General features: G+C 42.5%; 1 protein-coding gene across 2 annotated transcripts in view; it reads right to left on the bottom strand.

The window, feature by feature from the left end:
• The window catches only part of snx4 (sorting nexin 4), a 48116-nt gene extending 31929 nt beyond the window's left edge, over positions 1-16187 (bottom strand). The window contains exons 1-2 of one of the 2 annotated variants that reach the window (XM_078552364.1): positions 16014-16187; positions 8744-8868 (exon numbers count right to left, since the gene is read on the bottom strand). In XM_078552364.1, the coding sequence (XP_078408490.1) occupies positions 8744-8868; positions 16014-16139 (251 nt within the window). In that variant the 5' untranslated portion in view covers positions 16140-16187. The remainder of the gene's footprint in view (positions 1-8743; positions 8869-16013) is intronic. The other variant, XM_078552365.1, reaches the window with a different exon arrangement.
• Between the last annotated feature and the right edge of the window lie 720 nt (positions 16188-16907).

Here is a 16907-nt window from a genome sequence, read left to right on the forward strand (position 1 = left end):
TGCTGCTATTCCATGTTGACAATAAGCACAGCAAGTTACTGAAGCAATTCCTTGAATCAGAAGATACTCAATAGTACTTGGGAGTTATCTTGCACATAACATTGCAAGTTATTTACCATGATCTGTGCAATACATACAAAACATTGAAGATCAATTTATACAAGGTGGAGGCCACAGTTAAAGAAAAAAAGCATTGTGCGCAGTTTTGGATGACCATTATAGAAAACCCTTCAGAATGTTATGAAACAAATACCAACATAATATTTTAAAACAGAACCAAAAATCTAGTTAATAAATTATTTAATATCTCCTTCCGAAGCAACTTCACCTCCCAACCAAACATCACAAATATAACTTGCACTTGTGAATCACTCATACGTGCCATTTAGTTACCTTACCTTATGGCAAGAATGAGACATACTTTAGAACCTCTCACTTTTGTGCAAGACGAGCATTACAACAATAAATCCCCTCACTTCAATTTCAGTAACATTACTAGTATAATTCATTATGGCTTAATTTACTGCTAAGTGGGCACAAAAGCGAAATCAAGGGCTGAGTGTAATCCATTAAACAATAATATTCTGAACTAAATCAATACAAAACACTAGCCCAATTTACACAAACAGCAGGATGCTGAAGTTATCCAGCTCCAATCCAATAAAAACTTCAGTTAGTATGATACTGCAAACAAGATAACTCAGCCGTGACCTCAAGGGGCAAGGATAAAGAAAGAAATATTCTAAAAATCAATTACTAAATTTAGCATTTAATAGGGAATGAGCTGCTTCCTAAATGAGCTTCAGAGTGCCCCCCTCCCCATTAACTGAAATATTTTTAAAAAGGGCCATTTAAACAATCAGGCATTTTCTTCACATTCCATCACACCTAAAACAATTTTAATGCTTTCTGCAGCTTTTAGAGTCCCATTAAATTTGAGTAATATGCTTTTGATAATTAAAGTCTAATATTTTCTTTTCATTTTGCAGAAATCAAGTACCATTGACTTATACGTATGTTGTGGGAGATTCAAATACAAAATGTAACTTCAGCACAAGTATCCTTTCCTCTAACTTTCTTTGCTTCCAAAGGAAAATATTCAACCAAACATTCAAAGGTCCGCCACAAATCCTCCCAAGGTCATGTAATCCCACGAAAGCACTCAGCTGGGAGCAAGACAGATCCCAACACGAGAAAGAGGTAGAAGAAAAAAACTTAATCATTTTATTTTTGACAAGTGGGAAAGTGTCTTATTCAGTTTTTCTTAGACATAATCTATACCTCTGCATTAAAACAGTTAAGATATTTCCTTGCATAAACAATGAAACAAGCTACAGCAGATCTATAAAGTAAATTACACAAAAAATAGATAACAAGAGAGCTATACTGCATCAGAGGACCATACAGCAAAGAAGGAAGCCATGTGGTCCATCTCTTATCCCCTGTTATGTTTAACCCCCATAAGTATCCAATTCTCTTTTAAAGGTTACCATTGCATCTGTTTCCACCTTTAAGGCAGTACATTCTAGATCACAACAACTTGAGCTGTAAAAGGTTTCCTCATGTTACCCCTTTTGTCAGATCACTAACTCTGTCCTCTGGTTACTGACCTTTCAGTCACTAGAAACAGTTTCTTCTGATTGATGAATGACTTAGATAGAATCATAATTTTGAGCATCTTTATGAAATCTCCTCTGAACCAGCTTTGCGCTCAGGAGAAAACTATTCCAGCTTCTCTTGGCAGTCCACACAACTGGTCCTTCTTCCCCAATACCATTCTAGTAATTCTCTTCCACATCCTCCCTAAAGCAGAGTATCCAAAATCGCATGCAATATTCCAGCTGAGTGCCAACCAGTGCTTTCTAAAAACTTCAACCATATTCATTGCTTTTACACTCTATGCTCCTATAATAAAGCCAAGGATCCAGTTTGCTCTCAACTTGTTCTGCCATCTTCAAAAAATTATGTACATACACCTCAGGCCTCTGCTCCTGCACCCCTTCAAAAGGAGGACGGTTTAAATGATATTACCCCCTCCTCATTATTTCTATCAAAATGCATCACTTCACACCTATCCACATTAAATTTCATCAGTCACGTGTCTCCACATTTCACCAGTCTATGTCCTTCTGAAGTCTGCTGTTATCTTCACTACTTACTACATTTTAAATTTTTGTATCTTTGCAAACTTTGAAATTATGCCCTGTACACCCAAATCTAGGTCATTACTATTTATCAAAAGGGGCAGTGATTCAATTACCGATCCGTGGGGAACATCACGTATACTTCCCTCCAATCTGAAAAACTGTTCTCAACTATTATCTACTTTTGGTCCTTTACTCATTTTGTATCCATGCTGCCATTGTTCCTTTAAACCCATGGGCTATAATTTTTCTTCCATGTCAAATGCCTTTTGAAAGTCCATATACACATCAACAGCACTACCCTCATCAACTCTTTCCATTACTTCAAAAGAATGATATCAAATTTGTCAAATATTATTGCCTTGTAACATATCAATGCTGACTTCATGTATTAGGCCATGATTTTCCAAGTTATTTTTGTCCCTGATTAATATCTGCAGTGTTTCCCAGCCACCAACGTTGGGCTGGCTAGCCTGCAATTGGCAGGTTTCTCTCTCCCCTTTTCCTGGCTGGGATGTAACATTTACAATCCTACAGCGCTCTGACACCTTTCCCATATTCAAGGATTAAAAAACTTTGATGTGCACCTCCACCCTTACTTTTCTCATTAATCTAAGATACATCCCATCCAGGCAGGATTGTTTTTCTACTTTCAAGTACCACCAAACTTTAAGCATCTCCTCTATTTTCAATCCTATTCAGTATCACTACATCCTCCTTTACTACTCATGACAGCATCCTCTACATCTTTGTTCACCAGAGAAAAGTACTAATTTAATACCTTGCACGCCCTCTGCCTCCACATGATCCTTTTGTGGCCTAATCAGTCCCATCCTTGGGCTATTTGCAGTTATAAAAGACTTGGGGTCCCCCTTTATGTTATCTGCTAATCTAATCTCATACTCTTTTCTTTAAGATTTCCTCTGTACTGTCTATATTCAGATTAGAGAACAAAAGTATCATGAACTCTCCTTGACAAAAGTCTGATCGGATCAGATGCAACACCAAGCTTGCAGAAATTAGCTTCCGACCTCATTTGTGCCATCAATAAGACCACCTATTCACTTCTGTAACATCGCACGACTTTTCAGCTCAAATGCTACTGAAACCCTCAATCATGCCTTTATAACTTCCAGACATGACTATTCCAACATACTCCTGGCTGGTCTCCCACATTTTACACTCTGAACGAGATCATCCAAAACTCTGCTGCCAGAGTCCCATTCCCCGATTACTCCTGTGCTCGCTGATCGACATTGACTTCCGGTCAAGCAACAACTTGATTTTAAAAATTCCCACCCTTGTTTTCAAATCCCTCCATGGCCTTATCCATCCCTATCTCCAATTTCCTCCAGCCTTACAATCTCCAAATATGCACCCTCTAACTCTGGGCATTTCTAATTATAATTGCTTCACCATTGGTGCCTATACCTTCAGTTGCCTCAGCCCAAAGCTCTGGACAACTCTCCTCCCTTAAGACACTCCTTAAAAAAAAACTTACCTCCTTCACCAAGCATTTTGTCACCTGACCTAATGGGCTAGATTTTCTAAGTTGGGGAGGCTCCACAGGCCTTTAAAAAGAGTCTGGGTCCTGATTCCAGGACTCCCAGCCCCATTTCCAGTGCCCCCAATTTTTGTCAAGGTGGGATAAGGGTGCACGCCCACACCCTGAACTCCTGACTTGGCCAGCTCCATAGCAGGGATAGGCATCTCCTATACTTCTGCAATTTTTGCACAGTTGGGCCAGCTTATCAATGAGTTGTGGTTCACAGCCCCTCAGAGGTGCCGTGAACCATAATCTGGATGAGGGAACCGTTCGAAAAGTAAGTTTGATAAAATGCTTGACACAATGTCATGTGTGAAAAAGCTTTAAAAGTAATTTATTCATAACTTTCTTACAAAAACTCCTTTGACGACAAGCCTATAAAAAAAGGTGTCAATTAACCAGCCCTTAAAGTATCAATAGCAGAAGCTGCAAACACCTGACAACTCTCTTATGCAAATAAACATTGTGCAATTGAGAAATTGATCTGAGAAAGCTGTCAATCAAGCAATGTTTGCCCTTGGGAGCAGTTGTTTCCATAGACTCATGGATGATGGGGCACGGGGCACTCAGCAAGCCTCATTATGCATCCTTGGTTGAGAACACAGACTAACAGCCCATCTCCAAAGGCAGCCACAGGGGCTGTTAGGCATAAACTCTTTCCTGGGGTAGCAGACCCAACTCCAGCACACCCTCCAGCCACCCCGCATCCGCACCCCCACCCATCTCACAAACAAGAATCCCACCTTTGCAGACACTTCCTCCCAAGGTGGGCACGGGAGCCAGTAAATCTCCGACTCCTGCTACCCACCTCTAGGATAAAAATCCAGCCCAATATCTCACGTCATTCTTTCTTTCATAATGCTTCTGTGAATCCCCTTGGGATGTTTCATTATGTTAAAGATGCTGTCGGTTTTTGAACCTTATATTTGTTGTAAGTCTCCTTTTGTTGTTTAGTTATAACATCTATCTCTAATCATTCAGGAGCTCTCACTTTGGGTGCCCTTTCTTTACCCTGCACAAGATTGTCTGCTCTATACCCAAACTAACTCCCTTGAAGGGTCCCCATTGCCCACCAATTTTTTATCTTAATCCACACAAGCTAGATTCTTTTTAATTCTTCAACATTAAACCTTATCCAGTTAAGTATTTTTACTTGATTGTTCCTAGTCCTTTTCCCTAACTATTCTAACATGATATGTTCAGTTCCCCAAATGCTTCCCCAGTGAAAAATGCTCAACATCCCCCATCATTCCCAGAATTAGAACCAGCAAAGTATCTTTATTCATTGAGTTGGGAACATACAATTAAGAAAGTTCTTTTGCACACATTTCCAAGAACTCCTGTCCCCTCTGCCCTTTAGGCTGCTACTACTCCAGTCTATATTAGAATAATTGAAATTCCCCGTCAATACTCTGCAGTTTTTGAAACTTTCTGTAATTTGTTTCTCCTCACTTCCTCTAGTGACCTAGAGAATACACCCAATGGTATAATAGCTCCTCTATTGTTCCTTAATTCTAACTTCAAAACACTTTTATAACACAGAAAAGATATTATATAAGAGTTTAACTGGTCAACACTATCACCATTATTCCCTTTCTATCTTTCCTGAATAACTGTAGCCAGTAATAACAAGTTCCAAATTCTCCCCTTCTCTGAGCCAAGTCTGTTATTGCCACTATATCACACAGCCACATGTTGACATGCCTGCACCCAAAACCTATTTGCCACTTCATGCGCCTTTACACATTTGTACTCCAATCCCACTAGATTGTCTTGCATTTACCCCATCTGGTCCATCCCATTGGGAAACTACTGTTTACTCTAGTGCTATTTGTCTCCCACAGTCCTCTGGGGTGGTCATCCCTTGCAAAATTAGTTTTAATGCTACCCCACAGAACTGGTTAACCTGCCCATAAGAACATGAGTTGCATCTCATCTGAACTGGAACCAATTCATTTTAAACAGGCCCCCCCTTGCCCTAGAACAGACTTTGCATGTGAACTATAAGCTATTTATTGATAAACACCAAAACAGATCCAAAAGGGAAGCTTAATTCATTTCCAAGAATGTCATTGCACTGAAACCAATTTGTTTGACAAACTCAAATCAAAGTGTGAAGATTAATGAATATAAATAAATTTACAGTATGGCCAATATACTTAAGAAAGCAAGGAGCAATATACCTTAATCTAATCACAAGGTTTAATGAACAACATGACAAGAGCAAACATCTGAATATCAACTGTATCCTATAATTAGATTACAACAGTTTAATTCAGTTTCTATCCGTTATTCAAATGATATACAAACTAGGACAAGGCCAAAGGCACACAACAAGTGAGTATCCAATGTATTTTCCAATAAAGTGCATTTCATATGATAGTAATATCCAGGCTCACTAGTATCTAGCTTTTATTCTAACTGCAAGTTACCTCCCCAGTTTGATTGAGGGTTTCAAAGAAACACCGACATTGTTACTAGAGCTAGTTTAGTTTAGTGTTCATACACCATGAACAAGAAAAGTAACTGGTTATGAGTTACACATTGTCAAAGCTTTTTGTCTTGCACTCATCAGGACAATTCGCAAGAATACCAAATGTAAAGGGAACAATTTATACTTCATGAGAAGAGAGTGCTGGTTGGTTGACAAGTGAACTCTGATGAGTAACAGTGTTGCCATGTTGAATGCACCAGTTAACTGATAACGGAGTTAATTGCCAAGCTTTGTTTAAATTCAAACCAGGCATGTTGACTCTGATTTGTCAAGGCATTGCCCTGGGGAATGAACCAGAGAATGGCCATCCCCTTTTGTTTAGTTGAAACAGGCACAGCACATGTACGTCCTCTGTCTGCAAAGAACAGGGCCCCGTGTATTAATATACATAGCTTCTAGCACATGTATGTGCACCACACGATAAGCCCAACTGATAATCTTAAATTAGTTGCCAACCAATCAGTGCTCTTCTCATGAAGTATAAATCTGTACTCCCTTTACATTGTCTTGCGTGCAAGACAGAGATTTGACAGCATGTGTCTTTTTCAGAAATACTCAAATTCCATACTACCAAACAAACAATTAGGAGTCCCCCACTCCTCTTCACCCTAGTGTAGGTTAACTGGGACACCAGAAGGACACAAACCTTGTAAATAGTGCTGCAAGCAAAATGGCAGGAGAAGTAGGCAAAATTCCAAATGCTTAAGATTCATTTCCCTGCCCCCTTTGAAATAAGTCTGAATCCAAATGCCAATGTCTTCCTACTCCCATGGATAAAAATCAATCTTTTTTGGCAAACATTGACCAGAATCGTTAAGAAAAGCAGGTCAATGCCTAAAGGCTCTATAAATGATTCTGGAAGTGCATGGCAATACAATAAAACCTTATTTCACACACTTAACAGTATAATCTGTAGGGATATTTTAGAAAACTAAATCACGATTACTTTGTGCATCTCCCTTTAGCACACAACTGCGCCAATATTGTTTTAAATACTGTCTCAAACAAACACAGGCAAGATCTCAAATTGCATTCACTTAGCTCCCAGCATCCGGCCAACACAAAGCTTCTTTTAAAAAAACCCTGCACAGTCAACATTTCACATCAACTATCTTTCCCTTCTCTAGCTCAGCTGTACAAATTTCCAACCTATAGCAGGCAGACGTGCAAGTTACTACCTGTTTAAGGTCAAGGATTGTAGCAGGACACTGGGGAGGAATCGCTAAGTCCATGATGACCATTTATTATACAGTATCTAATATGAGATGTTTCATGTTAGTGTCACTAATCTAGAAACATAGGCATAGAAAACGGGTACAAAACAGCAGTGCAGGTATTTTAACAACCAGCAATACAACCAGATTTGAGTCACATAATATAGTAGCAGTAAGAACTGTTTGAAATGATATTAAAGTGCAAAGCTTATTGCCTAGTATTAAAGAACAAAGGGGCACAGTTTCAGGACAATGGGCCAATCATTTAGGACTGAGATGATGAGAAATTTCTTCACTCAAACTGTTGTGAATCTTTGGAGTTCTCCACCCTAGAGGGGTGTGGATGTGCCATCATTGAATACATTTAAGGTCGAGACGGACAGGCTTTTGGTCTCTCGGGGAATCAGGGATATGGGAAGCTTTTATGTTTGAATGTTCTTAAACTCTACTGAGTTGTTCAGTTTTTCCCTATAACATACTAACATTACATTAAATAAGCTTAGTTGGATATTACATTAATAGTTCAAGTCTATGGCGCACATAAAAACAGGAATAATATGAATGTATTAAACAGGAAGAAAATGCACTCTGGAATGCTCAGTGCATCAGGAAAACAGTTCACAAAGAAGGTTAGAACTAGCTAGGAATTAGAGTGAAGATTCATGTTGATTTTACTTAGAATGCTTGCTCCTCTTTTTCAATTCCAAATTCAGGCAGAAGCTGGAAAGATCCCCAAAACAAAAGAGATTTAGTCATTGGAGCTTAGACACCATACCTTTCAGGTAGAAAATTACTGAAGAGTCTGGTACAACAGCACAAAAAAATAACTACTTATGATTATAATTTTCCATTCCTGCTGCTCTTTCTTGCCCAAATGCTGATATCAATTATGATTTTATAACTTGGACAAACATTTGAGTTAAGGGCATTACAGGATAGTTCTTACAATATCAAGTTCCAATTACACCTTAATTTAATCTTAAAGAAATCGCCATGGCTGTACCCCAAGTCTAGGCAATCATTAACTGTTCAGTCATAACACTGACCTGGCACAAGTGATCTTTCAGCTGCTCACTTAGTGAAAATCTTATATTCCCATACAGTACAATATATAGAACAGCAACATGTTGTAAAGAATGAATCAAAAGCTTTATGAAGAAAGATGCATGTATATCAACTCTAGTGATATGTTCAAGTTTTATGTTGCAAACTTTGTTAAAATGACAGCTTGTGGTGTCAAAACTCAATGGCAATTTGTGTATTCACCTAAAAACATACAAATTACAGACCATGAAACTATTGTAAAACAAAACTATTTTTTTTTATATAATGTAGCTGCACATACCTTGTTTCAATGAGGTATACTGTATAAATCTCCTGCATGTTCACTGCATTTTTTCCAGTTCGTTTCTCTGCTTCTGACACACTGATCTCCATTTTCTTCAATAAGCAGCTTTTGTCTTCCATTATCTTTACATTAATTAAAATAACAATTGCACAACTGAAAAAATTGCATACAGCTTATATTTACATAGTGCATTAAGGTAATAAAACATCCCAAGGCACTTCACAGGAGCATCATAAAGAAAAAATAGACATCAAGCTACATAAGGTGTTATTAGGGCAGATGGCCAAAAGCTTGGTCAGATAGGCCTTAAAGTGCAACTTAAAGGGGGAAAGATAGCTAGAGAGGCATAAGGATTTAGGAAAGGATTTCCAGAGCAAAAGATCTAGGCAGCTAAAGGCACAGCCACCAAGGGTGGTGCAATTAAAATCAGGAATACACAAGAGCCCAGAATTAGATAAGCACAGATATCTCAGAGTTGTAGGGAGGGAGGAGATTAAAGAGATTGGGATGGGCAAGGCTGTAGAGGACTTGAAAACATGGATGAGAATTTTCTAAATGAAGATTTCACTTGACCAGAAGCTAATGTGGGTCAGTGAGCATTGAGGGGGAAGGGGAGAGCGCGAGAGAGAGAGAGCGAGAGAGAGAGCGAGAGAGAGAGCGCGAGAGAGAGCGCGAGAGAGAGCGCGAGAGAGAGCGCGAGAGAGAGCGCGAGAGAGAGCGCGAGAGAGAGCGCGAGAGAGAGCGCGAGAGAGAGAGCGAGAGAGAGAGCGAGAGAGAGAGCGAGAGAGAGAGCGAGAGAGAGAGCGAGAGAGAGAGCGAGAGAGAGAGCGAGAGAGAGAGCGAGAGAGAGAGCGAGAGAGAGAGCGAGAGAGAGAGCGAGAGAGAGAGCGAGAGAGAGAGCGAGAGAGAGAGCGAGAGAGAGAGCGAGAGAGAGAGCGAGAGAGAGAGCGAGAGAGAGAGCGAGAGAGAGAGCGAGAGAGAGAGCGAGAGAGAGAGCGAGAGAGAGAGCGAGAGAGAGAGCGAGAGAGAGAGCGAGAGAGAGAGCGAGAGAGAGAGCGAGAGAGAGAGCGAGAGAGAGAGCGAGAGAGAGAGCGAGAGAGAGAGCGAGAGAGAGAGCGAGAGAGAGAGCGAGAGAGAGAGCGAGAGAGAGAGCGAGAGAGAGAGCGAGAGAGAGAGCGAGAGAGAGAGCGAGAGAGAGAGCGAGAGAGAGAGCGAGAGAGAGAGCGAGAGAGAGAGCGAGAGAGAGAGCGAGAGAGAGAGCGAGAGAGAGAGCGAGAGAGAGAGCGAGAGAGAGAGCGAGAGAGAGAGCGAGAGAGAGAGCGAGAGAGAGAGCGAGAGAGAGAGCGAGAGAGAGAGCGAGAGAGAGAGCGAGAGAGAGAGCGAGAGAGAGAGCGAGAGAGAGAGCGAGAGAGAGAGCGAGAGAGAGAGCGAGAGAGAGAGCGAGAGAGAGAGCGAGAGAGAGAGCGAGAGAGAGAGCGAGAGAGAGAGCGAGAGAGAGAGCGAGAGAGAGAGCGAGAGAGAGAGCGAGAGAGAGAGCGAGAGAGAGAGCGAGAGAGAGAGCGAGAGAGAGAGCGAGAGAGAGAGCGAGAGAGAGAGCGAGAGAGAGAGCGAGAGAGAGAGCGAGAGAGAGAGCGAGAGAGAGAGCGAGAGAGAGAGCGAGAGAGAGAGCGAGAGAGAGAGCGAGAGAGAGAGCGAGAGAGAGAGCGAGAGAGAGAGCGAGAGAGAGAGCGAGAGAGAGAGCGAGAGAGAGAGCGAGAGAGAGAGCGAGAGAGAGAGCGAGAGAGAGAGCGAGAGAGAGAGCGAGAGAGAGAGCGAGAGAGAGAGCGAGAGAGAGAGCGAGAGAGAGAGCGAGAGAGAGAGCGAGAGAGAGAGCGAGAGAGAGAGCGAGAGAGAGAGCGAGAGAGAGAGCGAGAGAGAGAGCGAGAGAGAGAGCGAGAGAGAGAGCGAGAGAGAGAGCGAGAGAGAGAGCGAGAGAGAGAGCGAGAGAGAGAGCGAGAGAGAGAGCGAGAGAGAGAGCGAGAGAGAGAGCGAGAGAGAGAGCGAGAGAGAGAGCGAGAGAGAGAGCGAGAGAGAGAGCGAGAGAGAGAGCGAGAGAGAGAGCGAGAGAGAGAGCGAGAGAGAGAGCGAGAGAGAGAGCGAGAGAGAGAGCGAGAGAGAGAGCGAGAGAGAGAGCGAGAGAGAGAGCGAGAGAGAGAGCGAGAGAGAGAGCGAGAGAGAGAGCGAGAGAGAGAGCGAGAGAGAGAGCGAGAGAGAGAGCGAGAGAGAGAGCGAGAGAGAGAGCGAGAGAGAGAGCGAGAGAGAGAGCGAGAGAGAGAGCGAGAGAGAGAGCGAGAGAGAGAGCGAGAGAGAGAGCGAGAGAGAGAGCGAGAGAGAGAGCGAGAGAGAGAGCGAGAGAGAGAGCGAGAGAGAGAGCGAGAGAGAGAGCGAGAGAGAGAGCGAGAGAGAGAGCGAGAGAGAGAGCGAGAGAGAGAGCGAGAGAGAGAGCGAGAGAGAGAGCGAGAGAGAGAGCGAGAGAGAGAGCGAGAGAGAGAGCGAGAGAGAGAGCGAGAGAGAGAGCGAGAGAGAGAGCGAGAGAGAGAGCGAGAGAGAGAGCGAGAGAGAGAGCGAGAGAGAGAGCGAGAGAGAGAGCGAGAGAGAGAGCGAGAGAGAGAGCGAGAGAGAGAGCGAGAGAGAGAGCGAGAGAGAGAGCGAGAGAGAGAGCGAGAGAGAGAGCGAGAGAGAGAGCGAGAGAGAGAGCGAGAGAGAGAGCGAGAGAGAGAGCGAGAGAGAGAGCGAGAGAGAGAGCGAGAGAGAGAGCGAGAGAGAGAGCGAGAGAGAGAGCGAGAGAGAGAGCGAGAGAGAGAGCGAGAGAGAGAGCGAGAGAGAGAGCGAGAGAGAGAGCGAGAGAGAGAGCGAGAGAGAGAGCGAGAGAGAGAGCGAGAGAGAGAGCGAGAGAGAGAGCGAGAGAGAGAGCGAGAGAGAGAGCGAGAGAGAGAGCGAGAGAGAGAGCGAGAGAGAGCGAGAGAGAGCGAGAGAGAGGGGTGAGAAGGATAATAGACAAACAGGACTTGGTGTAAGTAAACACAGGCACAAGAATTTTAGCTGACTTCAAGTTTACAAAGGGTAGAATGCAGGAGGCCAGCCAGGAGAGCATTGGAATAGTCAAGTCTAGAGGTAACAAATGCACGAATAAAGGTTGCAGCTGCAAGTGAGCTAAGACAAGGGTGAAGCCAAGTGATCTTACTGGAGGTGAAAATAGGTGGTTTTAGTAATGGCATGTGGTCAGAAGCTCATCTCAGGGTCAAATATGACATCAAGGTTGCAAATTGTCTGGTTCAGGCAGTTGCCAGGGAGAGGGATGAAGTTGGTCGCTAGGGAGCAGAATTTGGAGCAGGTTCTGAACACAATGGCTTCAGTTTTCCCAATATTTAATTGGCAGAAATTTCAACCAATATCCAGTGCTGGATGAGCAAAGAAGTCTGATAATTTAGAAACAGTGGAGGAGGTGAGAAAGGTGTTGGAGAGGTAAGGATGGGTGTTGTCAGCATCCGTGAAAATTAACACCGCTTTAGGGATGATGTTGCAAATGAGCAGCATATGGATGAGAAAAGAAGGGGACCATTTTGCACCAGAGATAACAGTGGGGGAAGAGAAAAGAGAAACCATTGCAATTGCTGGCTACAATTAGACAGAAAAGAATGGAACCAGGCAATTGCAGTCCCACCCAGCTGGACAACAGTGGGGAGGTATTGGAGGAGAATGGTGTGGTCAACCGTGACATAAGTTGCAGACAGATCAACAAGGACGTGAAGTCAAAAGTTTATCTTTGTCACAGTCACATAAAAGATGTTATTTGTGATTTTTTTTAAAAAGAGCCATTTTGGTACTGTAGCATGGGCAGAAACCCAGTTGGAGGGATTCAAACATGGAGTTCTGGGAAAGATGGACACAGATTTGGGCACATTCTCACGGACTTGAGAGTAAAAGGATCTCAAAAACAGGGCAGCAATTTGCAAGGATGGTGGGGGTCAATGTTTGGGTTTTTTTTTTAAGGAGAGGAGTGATGGCAACAGATTTAAAGTAGAGAGGGACAATGCCTGATGAGAAAGAGAAAACAGTTAACAATATCAGCTAACAAAGGCACCAGGAAGGGAATTTGGTTGTCAGCAGTTTAGTGGGATTCAGGTTGAAGGAGCAGTAGACAAGACCCTTGGACAAGATGAGTTCAGAAAGTGCACAAGGTGAGATCAGAGAGAAACTAGGGAAAGTTGAAAGTTCAAGGCTAGGGCATGGGGGAAACTTTGGCCCGTGCATTTTCATCCCTTAGTATTGGGCAGCAGCAATTTTCTATACAAATTTTTCTTAATAGACTTTAGAATGCCATTGGTCATTAGGAGTCAAGACCAAACATAGTCATTGTATGTTGTAGAACTAAAGAGTAGTGTATAATTGGACTAGGATGTGCAGGTATAATTCAGATGAATGGATATAGATAGCTTTTTTAATCCTGTAAAATAGTAAACAGTAATTTTGGAAGCAGAGTTGACTGGGGCATTGGATTTTCTCTACAGTACCAGCTAAGAAGTTGGGACATCAAAAAGCAAGTCACCAAGCAAGTCACCAACATCAGCAGTATAATAATTGTGAAAAGTTTACATTGGCTATTTTCTAATCTAAATGTGGACACAAAATACACACAATTGCAAAATGTTAATGTATTATAGATTGTCAAGAGGTTTGTGAGTACTCCCAAGGACTGGGTTAAAATAAACCTAAACACTCCCAAAATTGATTTCCAATCAGTATTATAAACTGAAGTTGAACATTCGCTCTAATATGCACCACCTTCAATCCTGCAAAGTGGGGAGGGGAGGACAAAAGAGCAAATCTTGTATATTAAAATTCTTATAGGGGCACATACAAACTACCTATGTTAAAATGTCACCTTCTACTGATGATACTAATTTTCAACTACCCATCTATCAAAAGCTTGGTCAAGTGCATCTTAAAGGAAGAAAGAGTGCTGGAGGCACACAGGAGTTTAGGAAGAGACTTCCAGAGCAAAGGGTCTAGCCAGTTGAAGACACAGCCACCCAAGGGTGGTACAACTAAAATTGGGGATGCTCAAGAGTCCAAAATTCCTCTCACAACCAGGTTATCTCAGATGCCCAGCTTCCACTGTTAAATCTCTTCTTTTTCCATCACTCCCTATCCAACCCCAAGCTATCCATCAGCCGCTTAAATCCAATAACCGTTGCCTTTTCCTATGCCTCATGACTTCAGCATCTCCTTTCCCTCCAATCCCAGGTTGCTTCCTGCCCAAGAATGTGGTCTTCAGTTTAGGAATGTTGTGATAATTTAAGTAGCATGGGGAGTTTTAGTGGTTTGGATGAAGAAAAACACAAATCCATTAAATGTTTGGTCAATTTCTGAAGCATTAAGTTGCCTTGTTACAAATGAGTGTGTGGCATTGTTTCAATGACAACCCTCATCCATAACTCCCAAGTGGGTAACAACCTTCAACAGCTCCTTCCTCCATTCAATCTGCACCCCAAAGCCACCACCATAAAAAGTGTACCTTCTGGCATTTAGGATTCCATTTGCCAGCACACCATGATACTTTTCCAGCACTGCTAATAAAATCAACCTCAAGGATGGAACATTGCTACCTTCACAAGTGCCAAGACCCAAACTGAGGTGGTTACTGCCAACAGCAGTCATAGATATAACCAATGTCTCTAAACGCAAAAGCCATCATTCTTTTCCAGTGCCAATAGACACTGCTTACTCATACCAAATATCAGCACAATATCATCTATTGCTTGTTTGACTTCTCCAGCCTTCAGAAAATATTAGATAGCCACATAGGAGAACTCACAAATACAAAGTCGGCAGCAAACATGCACAGAGCTGCTTGTTTATTACTCCAACACTGGAAGTCCACTTCTCAAATATGCATTACATTGCAACTTTAATAACAATGCAAAGCTGGTTCCAATTCACAACACTAAAAATTTAAAATTAGCATCCAAACTAACTCCTGCAGCCTATAAACTTAAATGCATAGACAATGCACAAGTTGTCACCCATAATTAACATTTAAGTTAGAAATCCATGAATATACATATCAGGAAAGGTACGACAGATTGGGTCTCTTCTCTCTTGTGGGGAATAAAAGGCTGAGGGGTGAACCAATAGGTATCTTTAAAGTTATGAAAGGTTATGATGAAGGGGGTACAGAAAGAATGTTTCTTATGGGGAAGGGCATAACTAGAGGCCATCAATATAATTGAATCACCAAGAAATCCAATAGGGAATTCAGAAGGAACTTATTCATCCAAAGAGTGGTAAGAACATGGAACCCATTACCACAGGAAGTTGTTGAAACAAACAATATAGATGAATTGAAGGGGAAAATAGACAAGCATAAGGGAAAAGGTTACAATAGTAGGTTTAGGTGAGGAAACATGGGAGTGGGGCATAAACTCAGGCATTGGGCCAAACGGCTTGTTGCTGTGCCATATATTCTACCTAATCCTACGTAAACCTGAAACTGAAACTGTTAGAAAGATTTGTCCACATGCATAATAAACACAAATGCACAGAACACTCTCCTGGGCAGCTGATTTGAAAAAAAAATCAACCAGGAAATGTAAGAATCTACACCTAAAATATGAATAAATCTAATCTAAGCACAAAAGCTTATTAACCTGAGTGTTTCCAGAATGATGTGCTTCTGTTTTCAGATAAAAACTGGGCATCTCCTGTCTGAAACACAACAGGCTAAAATTTAGACTCCAAATGCACCCTTAAAGGGTGGGATATGAAACGCACAGACAACTTCAGCGTAACCACCGAAGAATTGCCGCAAGCTCTTTGTGCAATACAAATAAATTACTTTGCGTCAATTTATTTGGTGCTTGGATCACAATTAAATGCGCTGTTTCCTACAAAGGGATACAAACGTTGTAGAATCTGTAAAAATAAAACACTTTCTAGGGACACAGAGGAATTGGGCTACACTTATCTGGGAGACTGAAATCCAGTCTAGCCCAGTCTGACCTCAGTCTGTGGGCAGCAATCGCTCGTAAACTCTCCGGGGATCGCTGCGCCCGGGCTCCGGCAACATCCACCCCGACCCGCTCTGCAGGAACCTGCTCCGGAGCCGAGCTGCCAGCCCCCCGAGGGATACCGATCACCAACTCCCCGGTCCCTGGTCTCCGAGGGCCCGGGCCTGAGGCCGGGATGCTTCCCCCTCTCCCCTTACCACCTCCGCCCTGCCTCCTACCGTGCATTTGATGTCCGAGAAGCTGCTTATATCGGGTTCGGGTTCAGACCCGGACTCAGCCTCAGGCCCCGGGTTAATCCCCACCGACACCTCATCTTCATCCAGCCCGACCCGATCTGCCATCATCCACCGATCAACACTGCGCAGCCGCCGCTGCGCCCAGCCAGCATTTAAAGGAGCAGGGTCCCTTCCGCAACCACCGGCACTTAAAGTCACAGTCCGTACGCTACAACCGTTTGTCACTTCATCGAAACATATAGTACACTTCTCTAAAAAAAAACAATAAATTAGTTAAACACGATTTCCCTTTCACAAAGATATGTTGACTTTGCCTGATGACATTACAATTTTCTAAGTATTCTATAATGGATCCGAGCATTTTCCCTATGACAGATGTTAGGCTAACTGGCCTGTAGTTTCCTGCTTTCTGTCTCCCAACTTCCTTGAATAAAAATTATCTATTTTCCAATCCTTCAAGAGTCTAAGGAATTTTGGAAGATTATAACCAATGCATCTACTGTCTCTGCAACCACTTCTTTTAAGATCCTGGGAGGCAGGCCACCTGTTCCTGGGACTGGTCAGCCTTTAAGATCTAATAGTCTTCCCAGCACCTTTTCCCATGTATTGGTGATTGTTTTAAGTTCCTTCCTCCTGTTTGATTTTCAAATATCTTTAGGAAGATTTTTCCACAGTGAAGACAGACACAAAATACCTGCTCAACACCTCCGCTATTTCCTTGTTTTCCATTATCAATTCCCCAGACTCACTCTTAGAGGATAAACACTAGTTTTAGTTACTGTTTTCCTATTTAAATACTTGTAGAAACTCTGTGTTTTATATTACTATCTAGCTTTCTCTCATACACAACTTTCTCCCTCTATTTTTTTAGCTATT

This window comes from Cetorhinus maximus, chromosome 11, assembly GCF_964194155.1.
Source record: "Cetorhinus maximus chromosome 11, sCetMax3.hap1.1, whole genome shotgun sequence".
NCBI classification, from domain to species: Eukaryota; Metazoa; Chordata; class Chondrichthyes; order Lamniformes; family Cetorhinidae; genus Cetorhinus; species Cetorhinus maximus.